The sequence below is a fragment of the Antedon bifida genome, chromosome 2, assembly GCF_963402885.1.
Source record: "Antedon bifida chromosome 2, ecAntBifi1.1, whole genome shotgun sequence".
NCBI lineage: Eukaryota > Metazoa > Echinodermata > Crinoidea > Comatulida > Antedonidae > Antedon > Antedon bifida.
In genome coordinates, this window is record NC_136227.1 from 6,886,396 (window position 1) to 6,909,860 (window position 23,465).

The 23,465-nt window shown below is 32.0% G+C and overlaps 1 protein-coding gene across 2 annotated transcripts; it reads left to right on the forward strand.

The window, feature by feature from the left end:
- Positions 1-1,650: 1,650 nt before the first annotated feature.
- Positions 1,651-23,161, forward strand: LOC144836058 (uncharacterized). Of its 2 annotated transcripts, none has more exons than XM_078691235.1 (9): positions 1,651-1,679; positions 3,021-3,124; positions 3,305-3,817; positions 6,653-6,769; positions 7,659-7,739; positions 7,960-7,998; positions 8,692-8,727; positions 9,662-9,691; positions 20,890-23,161. In XM_078691235.1, the coding sequence occupies exons 2-9, from the start codon at positions 3,097-3,099 to the stop codon at positions 21,423-21,425; spliced, it is 1,380 nt and encodes a 459-aa protein (XP_078547361.1). In that variant the 5' UTR covers positions 1,651-1,679; positions 3,021-3,096; the 3' UTR covers positions 21,426-23,161. The 2 variants fall into 2 exon arrangements, with proteins under 2 accessions (XP_078547361.1, XP_078547362.1); XM_078691236.1 differs by having other exon boundaries at positions 1,659-1,675.
- Positions 23,162-23,465: the final 304 nt, after the last annotated feature.

The following is a 23,465-nucleotide window of genomic DNA, read 5'->3' on the forward strand; positions in this document are numbered from 1 at the left end:
GGGTAGTTGTCCTAAGGGGGTAGTTGTCCGGGGGGTATTTGTCCGGGGGGTAGTTGTCCTAAAGGGGTAGTTGTCCTAAGGGGGTAGTTGTCCAGGTGGTGGTTGTCCGGGGGGTAGTTTTCCGGGGGGTAAATGTCCAGGGGGTGAATATCCGGATACGATATTATAGACCTAATAATGTTTTTATTATAATTTAATGTAATGTAAAAAACGGTTATCAATATGAAATTTACATCGGTAAATACTGTCATGAGTAGGAATAATATGGTGTTTCAAAACAATAAACAAAAATCAGTCAACATAGTTATTCCTCCTACCTCTACTATGAATGGTTTGCTCCAAAATTGAGTTACTGTACTAGTATTTGCTTTCGATATTACTTTTCATAACTTTACACCAGGACCACAACAAAAGGTTCATGTTTAACGGTTTCTACCTTTGCTTTCTGCCCAGCTTCCTGTAGCAGCAAACAATTATCTGTTTTTGTAGAGATAACAAAGGTTTATTCAACTCAATTCAACCCCTAACCCCATTTCTCCCCAAGGTATTTTTATTCATTTTCTAAGTCAATAACTAACAACAATAGACTAAATAAAGTGTCTATGAACTCGGATCAACTTTATATTATAATACAATCACAATACATAGTTCCGGAAGGCCACTAATAAATAAGATATAATAGGATAAAACAAACCCTGAAAAAATGAAGCAAGCTCTTACGATTATGTATATATTTCAAACTTTATTTGTTCATCTTCAGGTATTTAATAATACTGTATAAAACAAACCTCGAAAAAGTAAGGTAAACCATTATGATATATATTTCCAACATTATTTGTTCATCTTCAGGTAGGCCTATTGATAATACAGTATAAAACAAACCCCCGGGAAGAGTAGGGCAAGCCATTATGATTCTATCTTTCGAACTTTATTTGTTCATCTTCATTAAGCATAATAAGTAACTCGACTTTACAAATTAATAACAAGAAAGTTTACTCTAATAATAATTTTGTATATAATGCTTAATAATTTATTGAAACTACACCCTTACATCGCTTACACCTACACACGCTCGGTACTGTAACTGTATATATTTCTCCAATAAAATTGTGAGAATATTCGATAATGCAGCATTATATGTGTTTTACATGTAACACCTAGTATTATTGACCACCATCTAACTCTTAACCAAACCTTACATGATACAGCTTATCACACTGGGCAAATATTGTCATATCTGCAGTACTGAGAATCGGGTAAATAAACTGTGCTTCATAAAAGCAAACAAACAGCAGTGCATTCTTACTAAACTAAACTAAACTAAATCAACCCAATAAGAAATAAAACATGGGTTGAATTATGCCTTGAAGGAATTAGAATAACATTCAATCTTTTGGATCTGATGAGCAAAAGTTGTCATCAATTTAGTTTCATATAACCTTTATTTATTTCAAAAACTGTGGTATTAAAAAAATAGTCTAGTGGAAATTTATAAAAAAAAAATAGATGGAAATACCAAAAACTATATTTAGGTTATGACGCGCTGATGCTCATAATCTATGCACTATTCGTTTCTATTGTTGTATGATTATATCTGATGACGCTGTAAATTATCAATTTGATACGCCATCTTGAAAAAGCAGTTGTTTTGAGGCTTTAAGCAGACTGAACTATCGTGAGTATACTTCTTGTTAAACTTATAATTTATTAATTCTACATTGATAAGTACCACTGAAATACCACCTGTAAGGTGTAAGTTGTGTTCCGATAACCTCACCAGGAAATACTTGGGTATCGGTAGGTCACGGAGACCACAAGCACCCGGTTTAATTAAAAAATTGTTATATGCAATTAGGCCTAAGTAAAATAAGTAGGTCTAAATAGATAAATACTAATATAGTTTAATTGTTTATGTCGAGGAAATCCATTCTTTATGTGAAACTATAAATTAGTTTTTATCCATTTTTGTAATGTACCGGTTGCGATACAGTTGGTTTAATTTGATTTGATCCTAGTGTTAATCATATTGGCAACATGACCCATTCAACGATATACAGCCTATAAACTAAAAATCTATATAATACCAGGCTTTATTAACAACCATTTCCTAGTTTTAGGAACACTAAAACGAAATTAGCCTATTTATTAATGTTATCAACTGTCTAAGTCATTGTCAGAATGGAAAAACACCTCACAAACTAAGTGATAGCTTTTGGTTTGGGACCCCATATATGATTATTATTTGGTAGGTCACGTCTACAAGTGGTTTGTGGTGTATGTAGATGTCAGAATCAGAAATGGCTATTCTTAAGTGACAGGTCTTGTTCATTTTTTTGGGGGGATATAACAAAATTATCCCTAAGTTTGGATTTAATTAGCATATTAAGTACATCAACCAAACAAATTATAAAATGTTACCTTTTACCTATCAGTGAAAATCCATCATTATGAATGGATATTTCTGTGCTAAATTATATTCTTATATTAGCTATACAATTATATTTTTGCCAATAACCATGATGCAAAAGTTATCATCAGTATCATTATTTGTTCTAAAGTTATCTATACTGGAATTATGAATGAAAGAATTAATTTGTCCATTATCTGGATAATGAATGCACATTACGCTAATCTTCGCAATGCAAGTTGGGAATAATCAATATATTGCCAACTAGAATAAGTGAACATCTTGTTGTTAAACATCGTGCGAATTGAGGAAGTTCTTCCACCGGCACATGACAACCATTCAGTGCAGCACCTACCATAAACGACATGGGCAGCTTAGATGGACCAGTCTACTTGAATAACCCATTATTTTTGGACACTTGGTTCAAAATGCACACACGTCAGATGTAACAACACGTACTTACTTATTCTAATCTATTAAAATAAAAGAATAAGGTTTGTGGTGTACACTTTAAATCCGAAAAACACAGGATTGAGATGTATATATTGTTTGTTGTATTTACAGATAGATTTGATCAATAAAACAGTATGTTGAATTTAAATTTATATGTTAGATCCCACCTTTAAAAACTCGTACGAAGACAATAATAACATTTAACGATTCTACTTTGAAAGATCAAGATTGACAAGATGAGCTCAGGTACCAGGGATGATCAAGGTACAGAACATTTAAATATATTTTGTTAAAAGTACATTGTATATTTAAGGCTATCTAAATGATAAACCATGGTCAGTTTTAATACACATATTAAATATAAAGTAAGAACTAAAATAGATTAGGTGTTACAGGGGTAACAATTACCCAAAATTAACGTACTGTATTTTCTTGTTTTATAAGGAATATCACAGGACGATTACAGAATATTAAATGTAAAATTTTCAACCTGGTATGACAAACGCCGTCACGAGGGATTATTCAATAGACTAAAATGTACGTACATTGACTTATTGGATAACGCAACGTTCAGTAATAACAAAGAAAAAAGAACAATAGTTCTGTTAAATGCATTGCATGCTGCTGGAAAGCTAAGTCGGAATAATCTCAAACTTCTACACGATACGATTACCATCACCAATCAAGTTGGACTGAGAAGCGAGCTTGAAAACCTGCTGCCATCGTTTCCATATGCAGGAGTTTCATCGTTTACACAGCACCGGCAAAGAGTACTGAAATTCTTCTCCAACTTATCGGACACGGATGTGGATACAATCAACGCAAGGTTTAATGATCCCATTAAACAATATTCGGACCGCTGGGATATGCTCTTTGATCTTGAAAAATCCAGAGGTATAATAAACAAAGAGAAGTTGGATGAATTTATTGAAAACTTGGAGGAAATTGGTGTTGAAAGTATGTTTTTTTTTAATATTTTTATTTTTGTACCTTGTTATAGAATCAACAAGGCCAACAGCCATTAAGTCGCGTGCTACAATGCATAGTGATACCGGACCGACAGACAGACCGACAGACAGACCGACAGACAGACCGACCGACCGACATAGTGAACTATACTGACCGAAATTACTGAACATGTTTAAAAATGTTGAAATGTTTAAAAACATTTATATTTTTTTAATTTACACGTGCGTAGCCTGTCACTTTTGACGTGCTCGTATAACGTAATTTTGAGTTGAAAAATAAGTCAAGAAAACAGAAATCGGGCAAAAGAGTGCGCAATAACATTTAACGCGCAGTGCGCGCGCAAAAATCTGCGCACTCATGGCAATTTTGTAAACGCTTAAAATTGCCTGAAACGTACTCTTATTTCATCGAAAATAAATTTTGAAAATTTTAAGCGCGCGTACGCATGCGTTACATGCGCTACACACGTAATTGTATTGCCATATGATGATTTATGCCCTGAAATTTATGAGTACCAAATTTTAGTTAATTGTGATTCATGGTTGTGAAGATATGATTACGAACGTGATTTCGTTAAATCGTGCGTAGACCGCGTAATTTGTTATTGCGCACCGTGAAAACATAACCACATCGATTCCTGGCCATAAGGAATATTCTGTGAAAAATTGACTTAGCTAGATTAAACTGATATCAAGATAAGGTCAAAAAGCGATAAAACGCATAGTGATACCGGACCGACAGACAGACCGACAGACAGACCAACAGACCGACAGACCGACAGACCGACAGACCGACAGACCGACAGACAGACAGACAGACAGACAGACAGACAGACAGACAGACAGACAGACATAGTGAACTATAGAGTCGCGTCCACGCGACTAAAAACAAACATAGGCCTAATGGTCTTATTTAAGTAATTTATCTATGAAGATCGTCAATTTTTAAATGTTTCTGTAACATGGACTTTATAAAGTCATTCATTCAAGGTAGGTGCTTAATTTGTTACAGGTAATATGGTAGACCTACTAGCATTCAGGCCTATAATCAAATAAATTCTTTAGATATGAAAACATACAACTAAGTGATAAAATACAGTAACAAAGGCTTGGTTTATAGATATTCTATGAATTTTACTACAATAGTGTGTGTATAAATATGTAGAAAGGATTAGGGTGTTGGAATATGTGGGAAAAATTACCCCAAATGATACTAACAGGACAAAGATAGTGCGCTGTTACAAACCTAAAGCTAACCCAACAACTGGGCTATCGAAGGTTTCTCCCATTTTCAACCAAATATAGGTCTATCATCAGTTCTCCTGATGTTATGTCACTTTTTTCCCAATTTCTGCTTTATACTTATAGTATTAATTTGTATATACTTTACACTTTCCCGTCGGGGAGTATTAACCGTATTTGTCGGGGAGAAAAATATGATCATTTCTTTTCTGGTAAAAAATAAAACCATATTAAGTGTACTACTATATATTTTAGGTAACTGATTTTTGACGTACGTCGGAGGGCTATACACTTTATGCATGCTGACTGACAGCCCCAACAAATGACTGTTTGTTTCGCGCATTGTGTCTACCTATTTCAGAATAAGCATAATTCATGTATACCTGTAGATGTCATGCCATTAGGAAAATTAAAGGTTATACCATGGAGTAACAAAGACTTATTTTTTTGTTACTCTATGCTTATACACACTTCTGGTGAGATTTAAGAATTCAAAGCTTCTCTCTGAATTTAAAAATAATATAATTCTAGAGGACAAAAAGAAAAAAAAAACGCTTCAAATCTATTTAATGCGCTTCAAACCAATGGATGGATTTATTTCTGAAAATGTTAGGCTGTTGTTGTACATCGCTGAAGTGACCATACGGAAGAAATCCAGAGATGGTATAGTCAAGTACATGACTAACTATCCAAAGCAGTAACACTGCTGATACACAGTTAAATGCACATCGAAGATAATTTTGGAAAAGACGATTTAAATACGGTGATATATGCACTAAATCGTCGTGCGACATTAAGTGGTATCATCCCGATTGCCTTGTAGTACAACAAGAACCAGACTGGATATGTAGACACTATATGTAGTACTACTAGGCCTAGTAGTAGTTCATCATAGCATCATTCATTTATAGTAGTACATCAGTGTTAGTAGTGTATCGCAACTATACATAGCCAGGTCAGGGATCGCCGTTTTGATTTGATTCAATCAATCTTATATTTGAAAATCCTAGAACATACATATAAGTGTTTTCAGAAGTTCATTTAAAAATTGCAAATTAATGTTAACTATTTTAACACATTAGTTAGTTTTCACTTTCTTGATTTCGCCGAATGATTCGCTTTGGCACTTCGCCTAAACATTTATTTACCTTAGAATTTGAATAAATTAATCCATAATCAACAACAATTGCTATTGTTATGGTTTTTATTTAACACAAAAATTAAACAATAATATTATTCAGTATAAACCCGAAATGGAAATTTAGACATCCTATAAAACACAGAAATCAGAACTCGCGTCGCTCGAATTTTCGATATTTAGCCTATCAAAAAGGCTTGTGGCTAACTATAAAATGTTACTTTGTATAAAATTATTGGTTAAATGACATTTGTTTGAATTTATTTCCTCTAAATGTGAAATTCTTCTAATTATTTATTAGTTTTATTAAATAATTAGTAATAATACTGCATGAAAAATAATTTGGAAAACAATTTGTGGGTAGTATATTCAAAGTAATCAATATACGGGTCTTTATTTACATAATTTTTTACTATTTTGTATTATACATATTTTTTTTTTTAGCAACACCCTATGAACCTCCGGGAAACGCACCTGCACGGGCTGTAGATCAGACAACAGCACAGACTCCAGCCCATTCAACACAAGCTTCAGCCCAGACAACACAGAATCCAGGACCAGGTGTGTAAAAATTGACGTGTTATTTATAATATACTTGAAATAGAGATATTCAGATGGTCTGGTGCTGTGTCTTTGTCACTATTGTAATAGGCCAAAACTTTTGTTTAAATATATTGTTATTTTCTAAAAAGGCAAATGATGATCATATATATTGTAGGCCCATACTTAATGAGGATTTGTGCGTTTAATTAATTGTACAATACAAAAAAGAGGGGACATTTAATCATTTCGAAACAAAATAAAGCATTTTCAGAAACTGTATAATTAAAATTTGAATGAATTGTCAAACAAATAAACTATGTTTATGGTGGGAGGTTTAATCATGACATCCCTTTAACTCTACCTCTCTGAGCTTCAAGCATTGACTGGTGATAAGAGATGCATATGCACTGTCAGTTTGAATTACCTTGTGTGTAACATAATTATTACACACCTACAGCTGCTTGATTTTATTTCGAGAGTCTTTAGTTTAATTTTAAGGTATAATATTAGGTATAATAGTAACATTACACCAATAAGTAAGTATTTATTATAATGAATTATGTTTTCTGGGTGCTTAAATAATAAATACTTTTTAATAATAAGTACTTTAAAGGCGCCCTTCCACAAAGATCAGAGCGCCGTACATACATCAAATACACAACATGTTCAATCTTAAAATTACAAGAATTAGAGCTTACAATAAAAAAGAATTAAGGTTAAAATGTATACACAATTCTTAAATAAAAACTTAATAAATAGCAGAAAAAATACTTATTATTATTAATGAAATTACGGAAACAGATGTATCTTAAGATGACGTCTAAAAGTAAGCAGACTCACATATACAAACAGGAAGACCATTTCATAACTTTATGTATTCAAATTGTTATGTTTATATAAATTACAGAAACACCTTATCAAACACCGTCACCAATACTGACTTCATCACTGGTACTGGAGCAAGAATTATCCGACTTTGAGCCATGTGGTATGTGAAATATTGTAATGTTTGTTTCTATAAATTTTAGCAGTGAGAATTTCAGATTTCACATAGTCAATATTTTTTTTTTACAATTGCCTTTAATTATTGTGCCTTTCGATGGATCAGTATAAAGCAATAGCTGTATTATGTTTTGTTACGCTGAGTTTTATTTTAATATTTTTTTCTCTAAAACTTCCTAAACCAAACTCATTTTTTTTGTTCTTAGATGAACTAAAGCAGCCCAATGGTTTCTCAATAGAGGAAGGTAAGGTTTTTTTCTAGCCATCTCAATATCTGTCGGAGAAGATTGCCGTTGGGAGGGGGATGCCAGTGGGTTTTTAGGGTATATATTTTTGTCAATAGTTTTTAAAACCGTAGACCGTGCCTGAGTGTTCTATGTCAATATTAAGTAATTGCTTCATTCGGATTTTATAAAATAAAAAAACCTCGTACATCGGGTTTTAATGGAGGGAGCGAGATTTAGATGGATGGAAACAGGAAGAAACCCGTATGGTATGTAGGATAATGTGTACATTTTTCTGTATGCTGGGTAAATCGAGAATTGTTGATTGATTGTGAAGAAATGCTCTAGGCACAAGTCATTGAATTACATTGTGTTTAATAATTATTTGACATTACATTTTGTTTGAGTTCATTTCAAGAGTCCTATACTTTAATTCTTAGTTTTTATTGATTAAAATAAATATTTGGAAGGTATAATGTTAAGTATAATAATAATGCATACATATAACATCAATAAGTAAGTAATGTGTTTTCTCTGTGCTTAGCGATGCATTTTTGTATTCAAATTGATGATTATTTTTAATGTAAAGCAATTGTTTGTTTTTTTTCATTGTTATGTATTTTAAATGTATTGTTGAATGGATGCTAAATGAATAAATGAAATGAAATGAAATGAGGATACTCACTTTTGTAAAATTATTTTTTCTCTTTTTAGAAAGAATGGCCGACTCTTTCTCTCTAACACCTATAGGTATGTAGGCTAATGTTTTATTTTCTAGCAATAGTGGAATGGATGTTGCTTCTGGGAGTGAGGCTATGTAACTTTGTAAATAGTTTTTTTTACAACAACGTAATTTAATTTATTTGTTTATAAAATTAATATTAGTTAAGATCATGGGACTGCTGACTCTTGTAGTTACAGTAATCGTATTACTTTAGCAGTCCCTGACAAATTCATCTTTGTACATTGTATATTATGTTTTGTTGGTCAAATGAATGAAATGAAGGTATGTAGGCTAATGTTACATTATAACTGCCAAAATATGTACTCTTCAATTCACCAGTCTAATATAAAATACGTTATATACGTTATTCTTTTAAATGTCTCTTCTTTAAATTCCCTAATTTTTAAAGAATAGAAAGTTCCATGCAACCGTGTTGTGCTACAACGTACTCCAAATACACATAGCGGCTGCTGCTATAATCGCTATTGTATATTCCTAGGAATAGTAGCAATGAGAATTGAATTTGTCTGTTTCGGTTTAATTTATTTACCTTTTTTTAAAATTCTCTAATTCGATTTTTCCTGTATGATGATAACTTAAAAACTGTCATATTATGCATGACCGGCCCAATATAAAATACATAGGCCTACATATGAAATGTCACCTATTTAAATTTCTTCAAGTTGTAAAAAAACAAAGCGTTCCATACAATCGTGTTTTGCTTTAAATACACTTGCGTCTGCTGCTATAATCATTATGTGACCTATTTTCATAGGAATAGTAGCAATAAGAATTAAGAATAGTTTTTTTATAACAACTTAATCGAATGTTTTGATAAGTAATGGCCTAATTTGGTTTTATACAAAGTCTACATTGGAGCGTGATGATCGTTCTTTTTAATGTAAAACTTACTGAACATAGGCCCACTCATTTTTGCAAAATTATTTTTCTACTTTTTAGATATATTTCTAAGATATCGAATGAATAAAGGTATGTAGGATAATGTTTTATTTTCTAGCAATAGTCAAGCAGTGGGGAATGGATGTTGCTTCTGGGAGTGAGGCTATGTAACTTTGTCAATATTTTTTTTTTACAACAACGTAACTAATTGAATGTTACTGAATGATCAGAGTCATTTGTTAAGCAATGGCTATATTTTTTATAAAAAGTCTATGATAGGGTTTTCATTAAGGTTTAAAGAGAGTGGGGTTTGTTCTAAAATTTACCTAGCAAAACCCATTTTTATAAAATATTTTTCACCCTTCTTAGATAAAGTATACTAGACTAATTTGTCACAGTATGTATCATCAAGTGTTCTTGTTCTGTTCCCAACCACATCTGTAATTAACCATTTTTCTTCTGTACCAATGTGCCGTTTAATTAATATACCGTTTTTAGATTTTTTAATTCTATTTTATCTCTATGATAATTAACTTAATAACTGCCAAAATAAGCAATCTTCAATTCACCAGTCTGACATGATATACTTTACATTAATAAAAAGTTCTATACAACCGTGTTGTGCTAACGTACTCCAAATACAGCTCGTGGCTGCTGCTATAATCGCTATTGTATATTCATAGGAATAGTAGTAATGAATTTGTCTGTTTCAATTTTAATTTATTTACTTTTTTTTTAGATTCTCTAATTCGATTTTTCCTGTATGATGATATCTTAAAAACTGCCATAATTATGCATATCACTGGCAAAATATAAAATAAATACATATGAAATGTATCCTCTTTAAATTCCTCAAGTTGTAAAAAATAAAGCGTTCCATACAATCGTGTTTTGCTTTAAATACACCTTGCGGCTGCTGATACTCGGTATGTGAACTATTTTCATAGGAATAATAGCAATACGAATTGAGAATACTTTTTTATAACAAACTAATCGAATGTTTTGATAAATAATGGCCTAATTTTGTTTTATACAAAGTCTACGTTGGGGCGAGATGGTCGTTGTTTTTAATGTAAAACTTACTGAACATACTAATTTTTGTAAAATTATTTTTTCCTTTTTTAGAAATGCATAAAAAAGTACTATGAACCTGAGAAATGGCTTTATTCGTTTTTTTTATAGTCTAGTGAGTGATTTTTCTCTAGAAATTACTAAACAAAACTAATTTATACAATATTTTTAACCATTCTATAAATTACATGGAGGCATGTAGACTAATTTGTCTACATACAAATCAGTCAATATCAGTGAAGATGGAATTTTCTACTGGGAGGGGTACATTTTTGTGTGTATTGGAGGTTACAGTGAGAGTTTAATATAATGTATTAACACCATCAACTGGACTTTTTCTGTTCTAAAAATAAAACTGATGTTTACAATCACATCTGCAATTTAACATTTTCCTTCTAGTCAGGTTCCTCATGTATGAAAATAGGGGTTCCGTAGGATTTTAATGCCCAAAGTGACATTTCACTTGATTTCACTTTATTATGGTGCTAGGATACCAAAAATGTTAGGTAACAAATTTTCACGATCCTGTAACCATGGTAACAGCCCCAATTTTAAAATGGCGACCAAATGGCCATATCTCCATAACCCTTTGGTCTTTTGACAAGATATTGGTATCAAAATACTCGGAATATATATATTTATATTCGTTGTAATAGAACATTTTTACTAAATGCAACCGGAAATGCTATTTTTCTGTACTATTGACCCTTGACCTTGACTTGTACTGTATCTTAAAAACTGCTGGTCATAAAAATTTAAAAATGGTCTCAAATTGCTCAGACCTTATATATTTATATTTATTGTAATGCAATATTTTGTTAAAAAATGTCCGGAAGCAAAGTTATTGACCTTTGACATATATATAGCTTACAAGGATTTTTATTCAGTAGTCTCTGGTCATATCTCCATAACCCTTTGGTCTATTGACAAGATATTGGTATCAAAATACTCGGAATAAATATATTTAAATTTGTTCTAATAGACCATTTTGACTAAATGTAACCGGAAATGCTATTTTTCTTTACTAGTGACCCTTGACCTTGACTCGCACTGTATCTAAAAAACGGCTGGTCATGGAAATTTTAAAATGGTCTCAAATTGCTCAGACCATACATATTTATATTTATTGTAATGCAATATTTTGTAAGAAAATGACCGGAAATAAAGTTATTCACCATTGACATAGAGAATAGCTTTTACATTACAAGGATGGATAAATATTGGTCAGATTTTTTTGCCCTACTCTGACGTAATTTTCACTTTTACTAAGAATAATAATTAATACTTAAGTAATGTGGGACTCCAACAACCTCCAGATCACTAGCCTGGCGTTCACTTAGGATAATTATTATTATTATTATTCAGTTCTTTTCTAAACTCGCATTTTCAAATATTGTTTTCAATTGCCACTTTGAACCTCTAAAAACGTATTAATTGAAGATTTCTGATTTGGCTAAAAGTAGTAAATGTAAGAATGAGATTTGATGGTAATTATAACCTATTTTATTAGGAAGGTATCTTGCAGATTTGTTTTGCCCATAACTGGTTTTCATTTATATGCTCGTCTCTGATACATTGCCATCTAACACAAATGAAACAGCTTGGCTTGATGTAGATGACCCAATAACAGTGAATAAAAGATTGTAATTCATTTGAATGTAAAGAAAAAAAAATTGTATTTAAATAGTTCTCTTTTTCCCGGATCAGGCTCTAGAACAGAAGGAAAACAGTTAAAATGGGTTGGTGGTCTTGTTGGCACTACTTAAGATGAGGAAATCGAACTAGATATCACATCGAACTCACTCTTCAACACAAAACACACAAATCCATCAAGATTTCATCAAAATACATTCATAACAAATAAGAACACTTTTTTTAACATTGTCTTAGTAATAATTTCAAAAGAAGTCAAGAAAAATCTTAAACAGAGATAATAAAAAAAATAGGAGTTGAAGCTTTTTGAAATTTGTGAGTCAAGTCTGGTTGTGGCCTCCCTGAAAACATTTAGTAGCTTAAAGGAGGGAGATAAAATCATAAAATGCTTTAAACATCAAAAACCTCTTGGTCACTTCTAACAATCTCACTCATTAAATAGATTCCTTGGCTTGGCGATATGACTCACAAAATGGCAGTCAATGTTAGCATTGAAAGATTGCTTCTCATATCTCGAAACATCTAGGAAGAAAACCAAGGGACGTCTATAACTACGTAATAATGTATGGCCGGCAGCTGTTCAATGTATAAGAAACCTCCATACTGTATATGAAAATGCATTAAAGGTACAAAAGTTGAAGATCAACCACTCTCACTCATTGAGTGATTGCTGACACAATAAATGCATGGTATTGATGTAATTAAAGATGTTTTAATCCAATTTTGGAGCTCCAGTTTCTTATCAGGAAAAATGTAAAAAGTATAGCAATTAACATTTCAGGAAAAGTGCAGGAAGAATCAATTTGACTACGTCATTTTAGTGAAGTGGATGGGAGAAAAATTACTACAGTGCAATGAATTTCTGCTTAAATTTTAACTATTGTCCAAAGTTGTTTACATAGATAAATGTGTTTACTTACACTATAAAGTATATACTAATATATATAAAAACTAAATATGTGAATTTGAAATTAAATATTCGAATGATAATAATAATGTATAAACTCATTTTTAATCTCCTACCACATTGCTGATACATGCTCAAATAGATAAATGCTTATACATAAAGTTCATGTTTATTAGGTCAAAGGTCAATAACTTTACTTCTTTATTTCTAACAAAATGTTGCATTAAAATAAATATAAATATGTATGGTCTGAGCAATTTGAGACCATTTTAAAATTTCTATAATCAGCCGTTTTTTAGATACAGTGCGAGTCAAGGTCAAGGGTCAATAGTGCAGAAAAATAGCATTTCCGGTTATATTTAGTAAATATGTTCTATTACAACGAATATAAATATATTTATTCCGAGTATTTTGATACCAATATATTGTCAATAGACCAAAGGGTTATGGAGATATGACCAGAGACTACTGAATAAAAATCCTTGCAAGCTATTCTTTATGTCAAAGGTCAATAACTTTGCTTCCGGACATTTTTTAACAAAATATTGCATTACAATAAATATAAATATATAAGGTCTGAGCAATTTGAGACCATTTTTAAATTTATATGACCAGCCGTTTTTAAGATACAGTACAAGTCAAGGTCAAGGGTCAAAAGTACAGAAAAATAGCATTTCCGGTTGCATTTAGTAAAAATGTTCTATTACAACGAATATAAATATATATATTCCGAGTATTTTGATACCAATATCTTGTCAATAGACCAAAGGGTTATGGAGATATGGCCATTTAGTCGCCATTTTGAAATTGGGGCTGTTACCATGGTTACGGAATCGTGAAAATTTGTTACCTAGCATTTTTGGTATCCTAGCACCATAATAAAGTGAAATCAAGTGAAATCTCACTTTGGGCATTAAAATCCTACGGAAATACACGAGGACCCTGACTATTCCTTGAACTCATGTTCCGTTTTTCAGATTTTCTAATTCGATTTTTTCTTTATAACAGTTGCCAGTGGGTTTTTAGGGTATATATTTTTGTCAATAGTTTTTAAAACCGTAGACCGTGCCTGAGTGTTCTATGTCAATATTAAGTAATTGCTTCATTCGGATTTTATAAAATAAAAAAACCTCGTACATCGGGTTTTAATGGAGGGAGCGAGATTTAGATGGATGGAAACAAGAAGAAACCCGTATGGTATGTAGGAAAATGTGTCTGTCTGTCTGTCTGTCTGTCTGTCGGTCCGGTATCACTATGCGTTTTATCGCTTTCTGACCTTATCTTGATATCAGTTTAATCTAGCTAAGTCAATTTTTCACAGAATATTCCTTATGGCCAGGAATCGATGTGGTTATGTTTTCACGGTGCGCAATAAAAAATTACGCGGTCTACGCACGATTTAACGAAATCACGTTTGTAATCATATCTTCACAACCATGAATCACAATTAAATAAAATTTGGTACTCATAAATTTCAGGGCATGAATCATCATATGGCAATACAATTACGTACGTAGCGCATGTAACGCATGCGTACGCGCGCTTAAAATTTTCAAAATTTATTTTCGATGAAATAAGAGTACGTTTCAGGCAATTTTAAGCGTTTACAAAATTGTCATGAGTGCGCAGGTTTTTGCGCGCGCACTGCGCGTTAAATGTTATTGCGCACTCTTTTTGCCCGATTTCTGTTTTCTTGACTTACTTTTCAACTCGAAATTACGTTATACGAGCACGTCAAAAGTGACAGGCTACGCACGTGTAAATTAAAAAAATACAAATATTTTTAAACATTTCAACATTTTTAAACATGTTCAGTAATTTCGGTCAGTATAGTTCACTATGTTGGTCGGTCGGTCGGTCTGTCTGTTTGTCTGTCGGTCTGTTGGTCTGTCTGTCGGTCCGGTATCACTATGCATTGTAGCACGCGACTTAATGGCTGTTGGCCTTGTTTTTACAACAACGTAATTTAATGTTCCTGAATGATCATTTATTGATTTATTTTTTTTTATAAAAAGTCTATGATAGGGTTTTCATTAAGGTGTAAAGAGAGTGGGGTTTGTTTTAAAATTTACCAAACAAAACTCATTTTTATAAACTATTTTTCACCCTTCTTAGATGAAGTATACTAGACTAATTTGTCACAGTATGTATCAAATCAAGTGTTCTTGTTCTGTTCCCAACCACATCTATAATTAAGCATTTTTCTTCTGTACCAATGTGCCGTTTAATTCATTTACCGTTTTTAGATTTTTAATTCTATTTTATCTCTATGATAAGATGTATTGTCCCTTGAAACACAAAAAAATGAAGGTCAAAATATTCTAAATTTAAATTGGCCATATCAAAGTAATATTAAAGTTATTCACTTTAAGTCGAAAATTCGAGCCAAAAGCAAAATGTTTACGTAATTAACAGGTAAATTAGTTTGATTACATTTCGTCTGGAAAATCGTCGCGAGCGAAGGTAAACAAAGATTTCAAACCACGAGTACGCATTATGCATGATGCTAATTGGGATTGTTTACAACTCGTCACGGTTGAGAAGATATTTTCACACAGATCGTGAGGAAGTTTTATGATTATGCATACAGAGTAGCCAAACAAGCGCGTTTCATTATGGGGTATGTTTTGATCGAAAACTTTGACTGGAAGTCAGAGTTATTTTTTAAACAAAAAAACGTCTGTATTTCAGTTAAATGATTTTTTTTTCGAAAACTTTTTGGTGATAGTTAATAACTATTATGATACTTCAAAATGACCCACCTTTTTTTGAAATCTGTTATTTTTTATTTTTTTGAAATTAGTCAAAGGGACAATACATCTTTAACTTAATAACTGCCAAAATAAGCAATCTTCAATTCAACAGTCTGACATAAAATACTTTACATTAATAAAAAGTTCTATACAACCGTGTTGTGCCAACGTACTCCAAATACAGCTCGTGGCTGCTGCTATAATCGCTATTGTATATTCATAGGAATAGTAGCAATGAATTTGTCTGTTTCAATTTTAATTTATTTACCTTTTTTTAAATTCTCTTATTCGATTTTTCCTGTATGATGATAACTTAAAAACTGCCATATTATGCATCACTGGCAAAATATAAAATACATACATATGAAATGTATCCTCTTTAAATTCCTCAAGTTGTAAAAAATAAAGCGTTCCATACAATCGTGTTTTGCTTTAAATACACCTTGCGGCTACTGATACTCGGTATGTAAACTATTTTCATAGGAATAGTAGCAATAGGAATTGAGAATACTTTTTTATAACAACTTAATCAAATGTTTTGATAAGTAATGGCCTAATTTGGTTTTATACAAAGTCTACATTGGGGCGAGATGGTCGTTATTTTTAATGTAAAACTTACTGAACATACACATTTTTGTATTGGATTCAATGAAGGTATGTAGGCTAATGTTGTATTTTCTAGCAAGCAGTGGAATGGATGTTGCTTCTGGGAGTGCTAGGCTGTGTAACTTTTTCAATATTAAGCAATAGCTGTATTTAGCTTTTTTTTTTATAAAAGTATATGATATGAGTTTTCATTAAAGAGAGTGGTGTTGAGAATCAGTCAATATCAATGAAGTTAGAAGTTGCCACTGGGAGGGCACATGCCGATGTTGTTTGAGTATTATATTGTTATCAATAGTTTCTTTAAAAAGTGGCTGAATACTTTTGGTTCATCTGAATTATAAGAAAATCTGTTTGACGTGTAAACATGTAAACCTTCTTTGCAGGAACCAAAAAAATAAAGATTGGTTACTTTTCTGAGTGGCTAGGATGGCTGGGTAGTCATTTCAATGACAGAAAACCATTTATAAAAATATATGTTATATACGAATAGTAGCAATATGATTTAAAAATATTTATTAAAAACAAACCTAACCAAATGTTCCCGAATGTTATTAGTCATGTAAAGTAATGGCCTCATTTGATTTCTACAATTCAATTGGGGTTACTGAGAATGTGATATAATGTATCAAATCAAGTGTCCTTGTTCTGTTCCCAACCACATCTGTAATTAACCATTTTTCCTCTGTACCAATGTGCCGATTAATTAATTTACCGTTTTTATATTTTTTAATTCGATTTTTTCCCTATGATAATAAATTAATAACTGTCAAAATATGCAATCTTCAATTCACCAGTCTGACATAAAATACTTTACATTAATAAAAAGTTTCATACAACCGTGTTGTGCTGAATCGTACACCTCGCGACTGCTGCTATAATCGGTATTGTATATTCCTAGGAATAGTAGCAATGAAAATTGAGAATTGAATTTGTCTGTTTTGATTTTAAATTATTTACGTTTTTTTTTTTATATTTTCTAATTCGATTTTTTCTGTATGATAATAACCTAAAAACTGCCATATTATGCCTATCATCGGTCCAATATAAAATACATCGGTATGTGAGCTATTTTCATATAAATAGAAGCAATAAGAATTGATTTTTATAACAACCCGATCGAATTTTTTAGTCATAGTAATGGCTTCATTTGGTTTTATATAAAGTCTACATTAGGGTGAGATGGTGGTTGTTTTTATTGTAAAACGTACTAAACATACTCAGGTTTGTAAAATTATTTTTCCTCTTTTTACAATTATTCGAAAAAAAACCCGTAGATCACATGAAGGTATGTAGGCTATGCTTTATTTTTCTAGAACTAATCAATATCTTTAGGATACACATAACTTTGTCAATAGTTTTTTTAAACCAAATTAAATGTTCCTGAATAATTTGTATTGAGTCACTTGTTAAACAATGGCTGTGTTTTTTTTTAAAGTCTAAACTGGGGTTTTCATTATGGAGTCAAAAAGAGTGGTTTTGTCTGTAATACATACAAAACAAAACTCATTTTTATAGAATATTTGTTAGCCTAAAAGAATCAAAATTCCATGAAGGTACGTAAACTAATTTTTTTCCAGTAAAATCAGTGAATATCAGTGAAGTTGCCGCCGCTTTTTGTACACTATAGACCTACTTTATACATTTTAAATTGGAATTGAATTATAAGACAATCTGGTATGCTGGGTCAAATTGTTTGTGTAAATATCTAAAACTTTTTTTGCAGAACAAAAAATGAACATTGACAACTTTTCCCATGGCTGGGTAGTCATTTAATTGACAGAAAAAATGTTCTTTTTACGAAAAATACAGTACATTTACGTAAAAATGTTTCTACAATTCATTTCTTCTCAGGTTTATTGAGGGTTATTTAGAATTTGATGTAATGTATCAACAACATAAAGTTTCTTTGTTCCTGCTGTATTTAAAACTGATTTTGTTTTTACAATCACACCTACAAATAATCATTTTCATTCTGTAACAATGTGCAGATTAATTAGATATGAATTTATTTACTATTTTCAGATTTTCTAATTCGATTTTCCTCTATGATGATAACTTATTAACTAGCAAATTATGCAATCTTAAATTAATCAGTCCAATATAAAATACGTGTTAAATGTCCCCTCTTTAAATTTACTAAGCTAAATATAAAGGGTTTCATACAACCGTTTTCTAGGATACAATATACTCCAAATACCCGCCCGAAATGACCAATCATTGATTCTTCGCCCTTAAAGTGGAGCTACACTCAGACTTTCTCAGCTTATATTATGTTTAAGTATGTTTAATTAAAAGTGATTACATACAAAAAACAGGGCAATATTTTCTAAAAACTAATTTCTAAAAAATCGGTCAGAAAATAGTGTTTTTTACTACATTACACTTTTTCAGTAACTTAGGGGTTATTAGTTTACAATACGTCGCAAAACGCGTTACACTTAGCGACTGACGCGTTTTAGTCGCCGGTGAACGCGTTGGTGAAATGTCTCCCCTTTGGTAAATTATGTGTTGGAAAATGGCGAATCAATTTTATACCAGTGAGTTGTAAAATAATTTTTACAACTCCCTGTTTATACACACAATTAATACGATTTGTTTAGGCCCAAGTAATATTTCCGATAAAAATGTCAGCATAATTTACATGTAACATCATGATTTGCACTGTACAACAACAGCATAATAATAATAATCCTAATCAAATTGCTTATTAATTTTAAGCTAGGCCTAGCTAAATCGTCTGCTCAGCCTAGCTAGCTAGGCTTGAATTCATGTCTAGGTAGAACTGTAGTCATGGGTTCGAAAATGCTTGGTCGTTTCGTCCCATTTATCGTTCCTGGGTTTTCTCGCACATTAAAGATGTATTGTCCCTTTGTCAAATTCCAAAAAAATAAAAAATAAAAGATTTTGAAAAAAAGTGGGTCATTTTGAAGTATCATAATAGTTATTAACTTTCACCAAAAATTAGTCGAAAAAAAAATCATTTAACTGAAATACAGACGTTTTTTGGTTCAAAACATATCTCATAATGCAACGCGCTTATTTGGCTACTCTGTATGCATATTCATAAAACTTCCTCGCGATCTGTGTGAAAACACCTCCTCAACCGTGACGAGTTGTAAACAATCCTAATTAGCATCATGCATAATGTATAATCATGGTTTGAAATCTTTGTTTACTTTCGATCGCGATGATTTTCCAGAAGAAATGTAATCAGGTTAATGTAGCTGTTAATTACGTAAAATTGTTGTTTTTGGCTCGAATTTTCGACCTAAAGTGAATAACTTTAACATTACTTTGATATGGCCAATTTAAATTTAGAATATTCTGACCTTCATTTTTTTGTGTTTCAAGGGACAATACATCTTTAAGAATTGTGAAACACAAAATTCTCTACAAAACAAGACTGGTATTGCTCAGAATAGTAAAGAATAGTAACGGATGTGGAAGCTTATGTCTGACTGAAAAGCAACTATTCAGGCACCCTATCATGGCCCATGGGTAGGCCGAGATTGGGTGCCAGAACAAACTTCACTGCTGTAAGGCTATCAGGCAGCCAGCTAGAGGCCAAGCAGCATCGTTACGTACCTAGACTCTAGTAGGCCTAGCTTTATTGAATATATAGCCACGTCTTTCTCAAATCTCGTTAAATTTGACATTTTAGTAATAATCTCATAATCATTTATTACACTGTGAAACATGATAGGGTCACATCCAGAATGTTTTAATATACTTTTCGCCCGTCAAAAATAACATCGCGACAATAACAGATCGCCAGCTGCAGTGTGAAAAATGTCGTGAGAAATGTCACGTGATCATACTCCCTAGCAAAGTAAAAAACCCAATTGGACCCAACGGGGGAAAGTGTCTATTTACGCGAAATTGCGCAATGTATACGCAATAATAATACCAGAAATAAAAAGATCTGGAAAAATTACATAAAAAAACATTTTACATTTTTTTTTTAGTGAAGAAATTAATTTTTTAGGAATATTCAAATATACCCCCCTTTTGCATGTAAAAGAATAGGAAATTACAAGGTATCCCCCCAAAACGCAAAAAGGCGTGATTTTCAAAAAAATCATACTCATTGAAAAAATTTTCAAAAAAATATGAAGTATGAGGGATGATATTTTTAAAGAATAGTTGAAATGTATGAAAAATAGCAATTTTCTGGGTGGAGCTCCACTTTAATAACTGGTACCACACAACACATTATGAACCTTCCAATTAGCAACTTAAATGATAGACGGATACTGTTTATAGATACATAATATTGAATAAAAATGTTCTTTTTGCAGAGTTTTTGAAATCTTTGCTTCCTGTGTCGAAATGGTATGATGAAAGAAATTATACTGATCAGTTGAGGGTGATGTACAAAGACAAAATACCATCTGTCAGCGCTCTACGAGAAGCTAAAAGCACAATGGGTCTGTTCAAACAACTGGAAAACGGGGGCCATCTTTCTGCTACCAACACAAAAATTCTTGTCGACACGATTAATGTCACTGGTACCCATGGTGTTCTGGGGGTCAGCAAACACTTGCAAGACATATATGATAACACAGACCATCGTGTAACATCTTTCTCGTCGTATCGTCAATCGCTGATGCAGTTCGGTAATTCACTTTCTGAAAGTGATGTAACAAAGCTCTCTGCTCTACTAAATGGAAGTAGAAATGAGTGGACTGCGATATTAGATCTTGAAGAAAGTGGTATCCTAAATGAAGATGAGTTGCAACAATTTATCAAACATCTGAAGGAGAACGGGATACGTGGTGGTGCCAAAACGTTGGAACGGAAACGGAGGAAGACAAACCATCCAACGAAATGCTGAAATGAATGAGATACCAGAGGGAAATGCTCTATGGCTTATATGACTGTCATTCTTGGTTTCTACTAGGGCACATCGCAAGAATGTAAGTGCATGAATGTAATTCAACCAATCACAGGCGGAAGGTTATTCGAATTGTCGCCTGTCATTGGCCAACTGGCTTGCGTTGCCGCATTGCGTCCTAGAAACCAAGCTTTATTGAAAAAACGCATTTTAGTCAGTGACAGACATCATAGTGTCTCATTTTTACCATAATTTGTCTCGTACTTTAAGTTCAACAAACCAATCTCTATCTTTCCACGTCTGTAAATAACTTTAACAAATAATTCATGATCTATTGATTCTAATTTATTTTGTCTGTCGAAGAATTATTCTTGTTTTAACTCTCATTTCAAAACTTTTAAATAAATATATTAAAATTACATATTTAATTCTAGTTTTACTTATTAATTAATCATTTATGTTAGTATTTTCATATGTATATTATTTGATAGAAATAAAACGATCAGTGGCAGAATGCTAAATAAGACTGAATATGTTTTAATAATCATTTACCCGTTATCTATATTTTAGTTATACTGTAAAGGTGTATTCAAAACGTTGATGATTAAGTAAGTTCTCTTTTTCTTGCTGAAAAGTAATTGTATTTAACATTGTTACTTATCACAAGCAACTAGGGTTATTCTTATTATGATTAATATAATTATTATCAGTACATTTGTCATGCTTTGATAATGGTTAATATAATACAATCAGTACAGTAGTATTTTGATCATAATACATTGATAATAATGTTTGTTTGTAAATTACAACAGTTGTTTTATCGTTTGGTTTGTATTTGACTAGTAGGCCTATAAATTGAAGTGTATTATTATCATAGAATTTTAGTTATGGATGATAGTTTCTTGTTTGAACAAGCTATAATATAAAATGGAGTACTTATATATTACTCGAACGTTTTGATATCCATCTTTATCAACTGACTGCTTGTTTTGACAAGCAGCCTGGTCGTGACGTGTCATCACAACAAATAGATGACGTAACATTTAGTTTAAGATATTGACTACAATAGTATGTATACAATGACATAATTTCAGAATTGATTGAGAAAAACATTTAATTAGTAAATTAGTCTAAAGTTGTATAATATTATTATAACAAAATAGATTTTAAAAGACATGGGGTTTAATTTATTTTTGTTTGTAACCATGACCTTGTAAATACATATCACCTCCACCACACAATCCGGCTGAATAGAGACCCACAATACCCGCAGCGTAGATTGACATATTTATGAAAATTTGTACTAAATTGTACAATATGCCTACTATACAATATGATTTGGAATTTGATTAAAGATGATAAAACATTTGTTTGTGTAAGTTTTATAACGTTACCATTTAACTATTTTAGTTTTTACGGTAATTAATTATGACTTTGTAAATACATATCACCTCCACCACACAATCCGGCTGAATAGAGACCCACAATACCCGCAGCGTAGATTGACATATTTATGAAAATTTGTACTAAATTGTACAATATGCCTACTATACAATATGATTTGGAATTTGATTAAAGATGATAAAACATTTGTTTGTGTAAGTTTTATAACGTTACCATTTAACTATTTTAGTTTTTACGGTAATTAATTATTATTAATTATAATTAATAATTTTATAACGTTACCATTTTAATATTTTATTAGTTTCACTGCTATTTAACAAATAAAATACTATAAAAGGTTGTTTAAAATGTGTTGTTTGATTTTTCTTTCTGTGATATAATTATATTATAGGGTTCTAGGACACCTACCCCCTAGACAGTTACCCCCCGGATGTTTACCACCCGGACAACTACCCGCTTAGGACAACTACCCCCCGGACAACTACTCCCCGGACAACCACCCCCTTAGGACAACTACCCCCTTAGGACAACTACCCCCTTAGGACAACTACCCCCTTAGGACAACTACCCCCTTAGGACAACTACCCCCTTAGGACAACTACCCCCTTAGGACAACTACCCCCTTAGGACAACTAC

Coding starts and splice junctions, on each gene's coding strand:
- LOC144836058 (XM_078691235.1), top strand. CDS start 3,097: ATGAGCTCAGGTACCAGGGATGATCAAG. Junction 3,125..3,304: donor AGGTACCAGGGATGATCAAG/GTACAGAACATT, acceptor TTGTTTTATAAG/GAATATCACAGGACGATTAC. Junction 7,740..7,959: donor ATCCGACTTTGAGCCATGTG/GTATGTGAAATA, acceptor TTTTGTTCTTAG/ATGAACTAAAGCAGCCCAAT.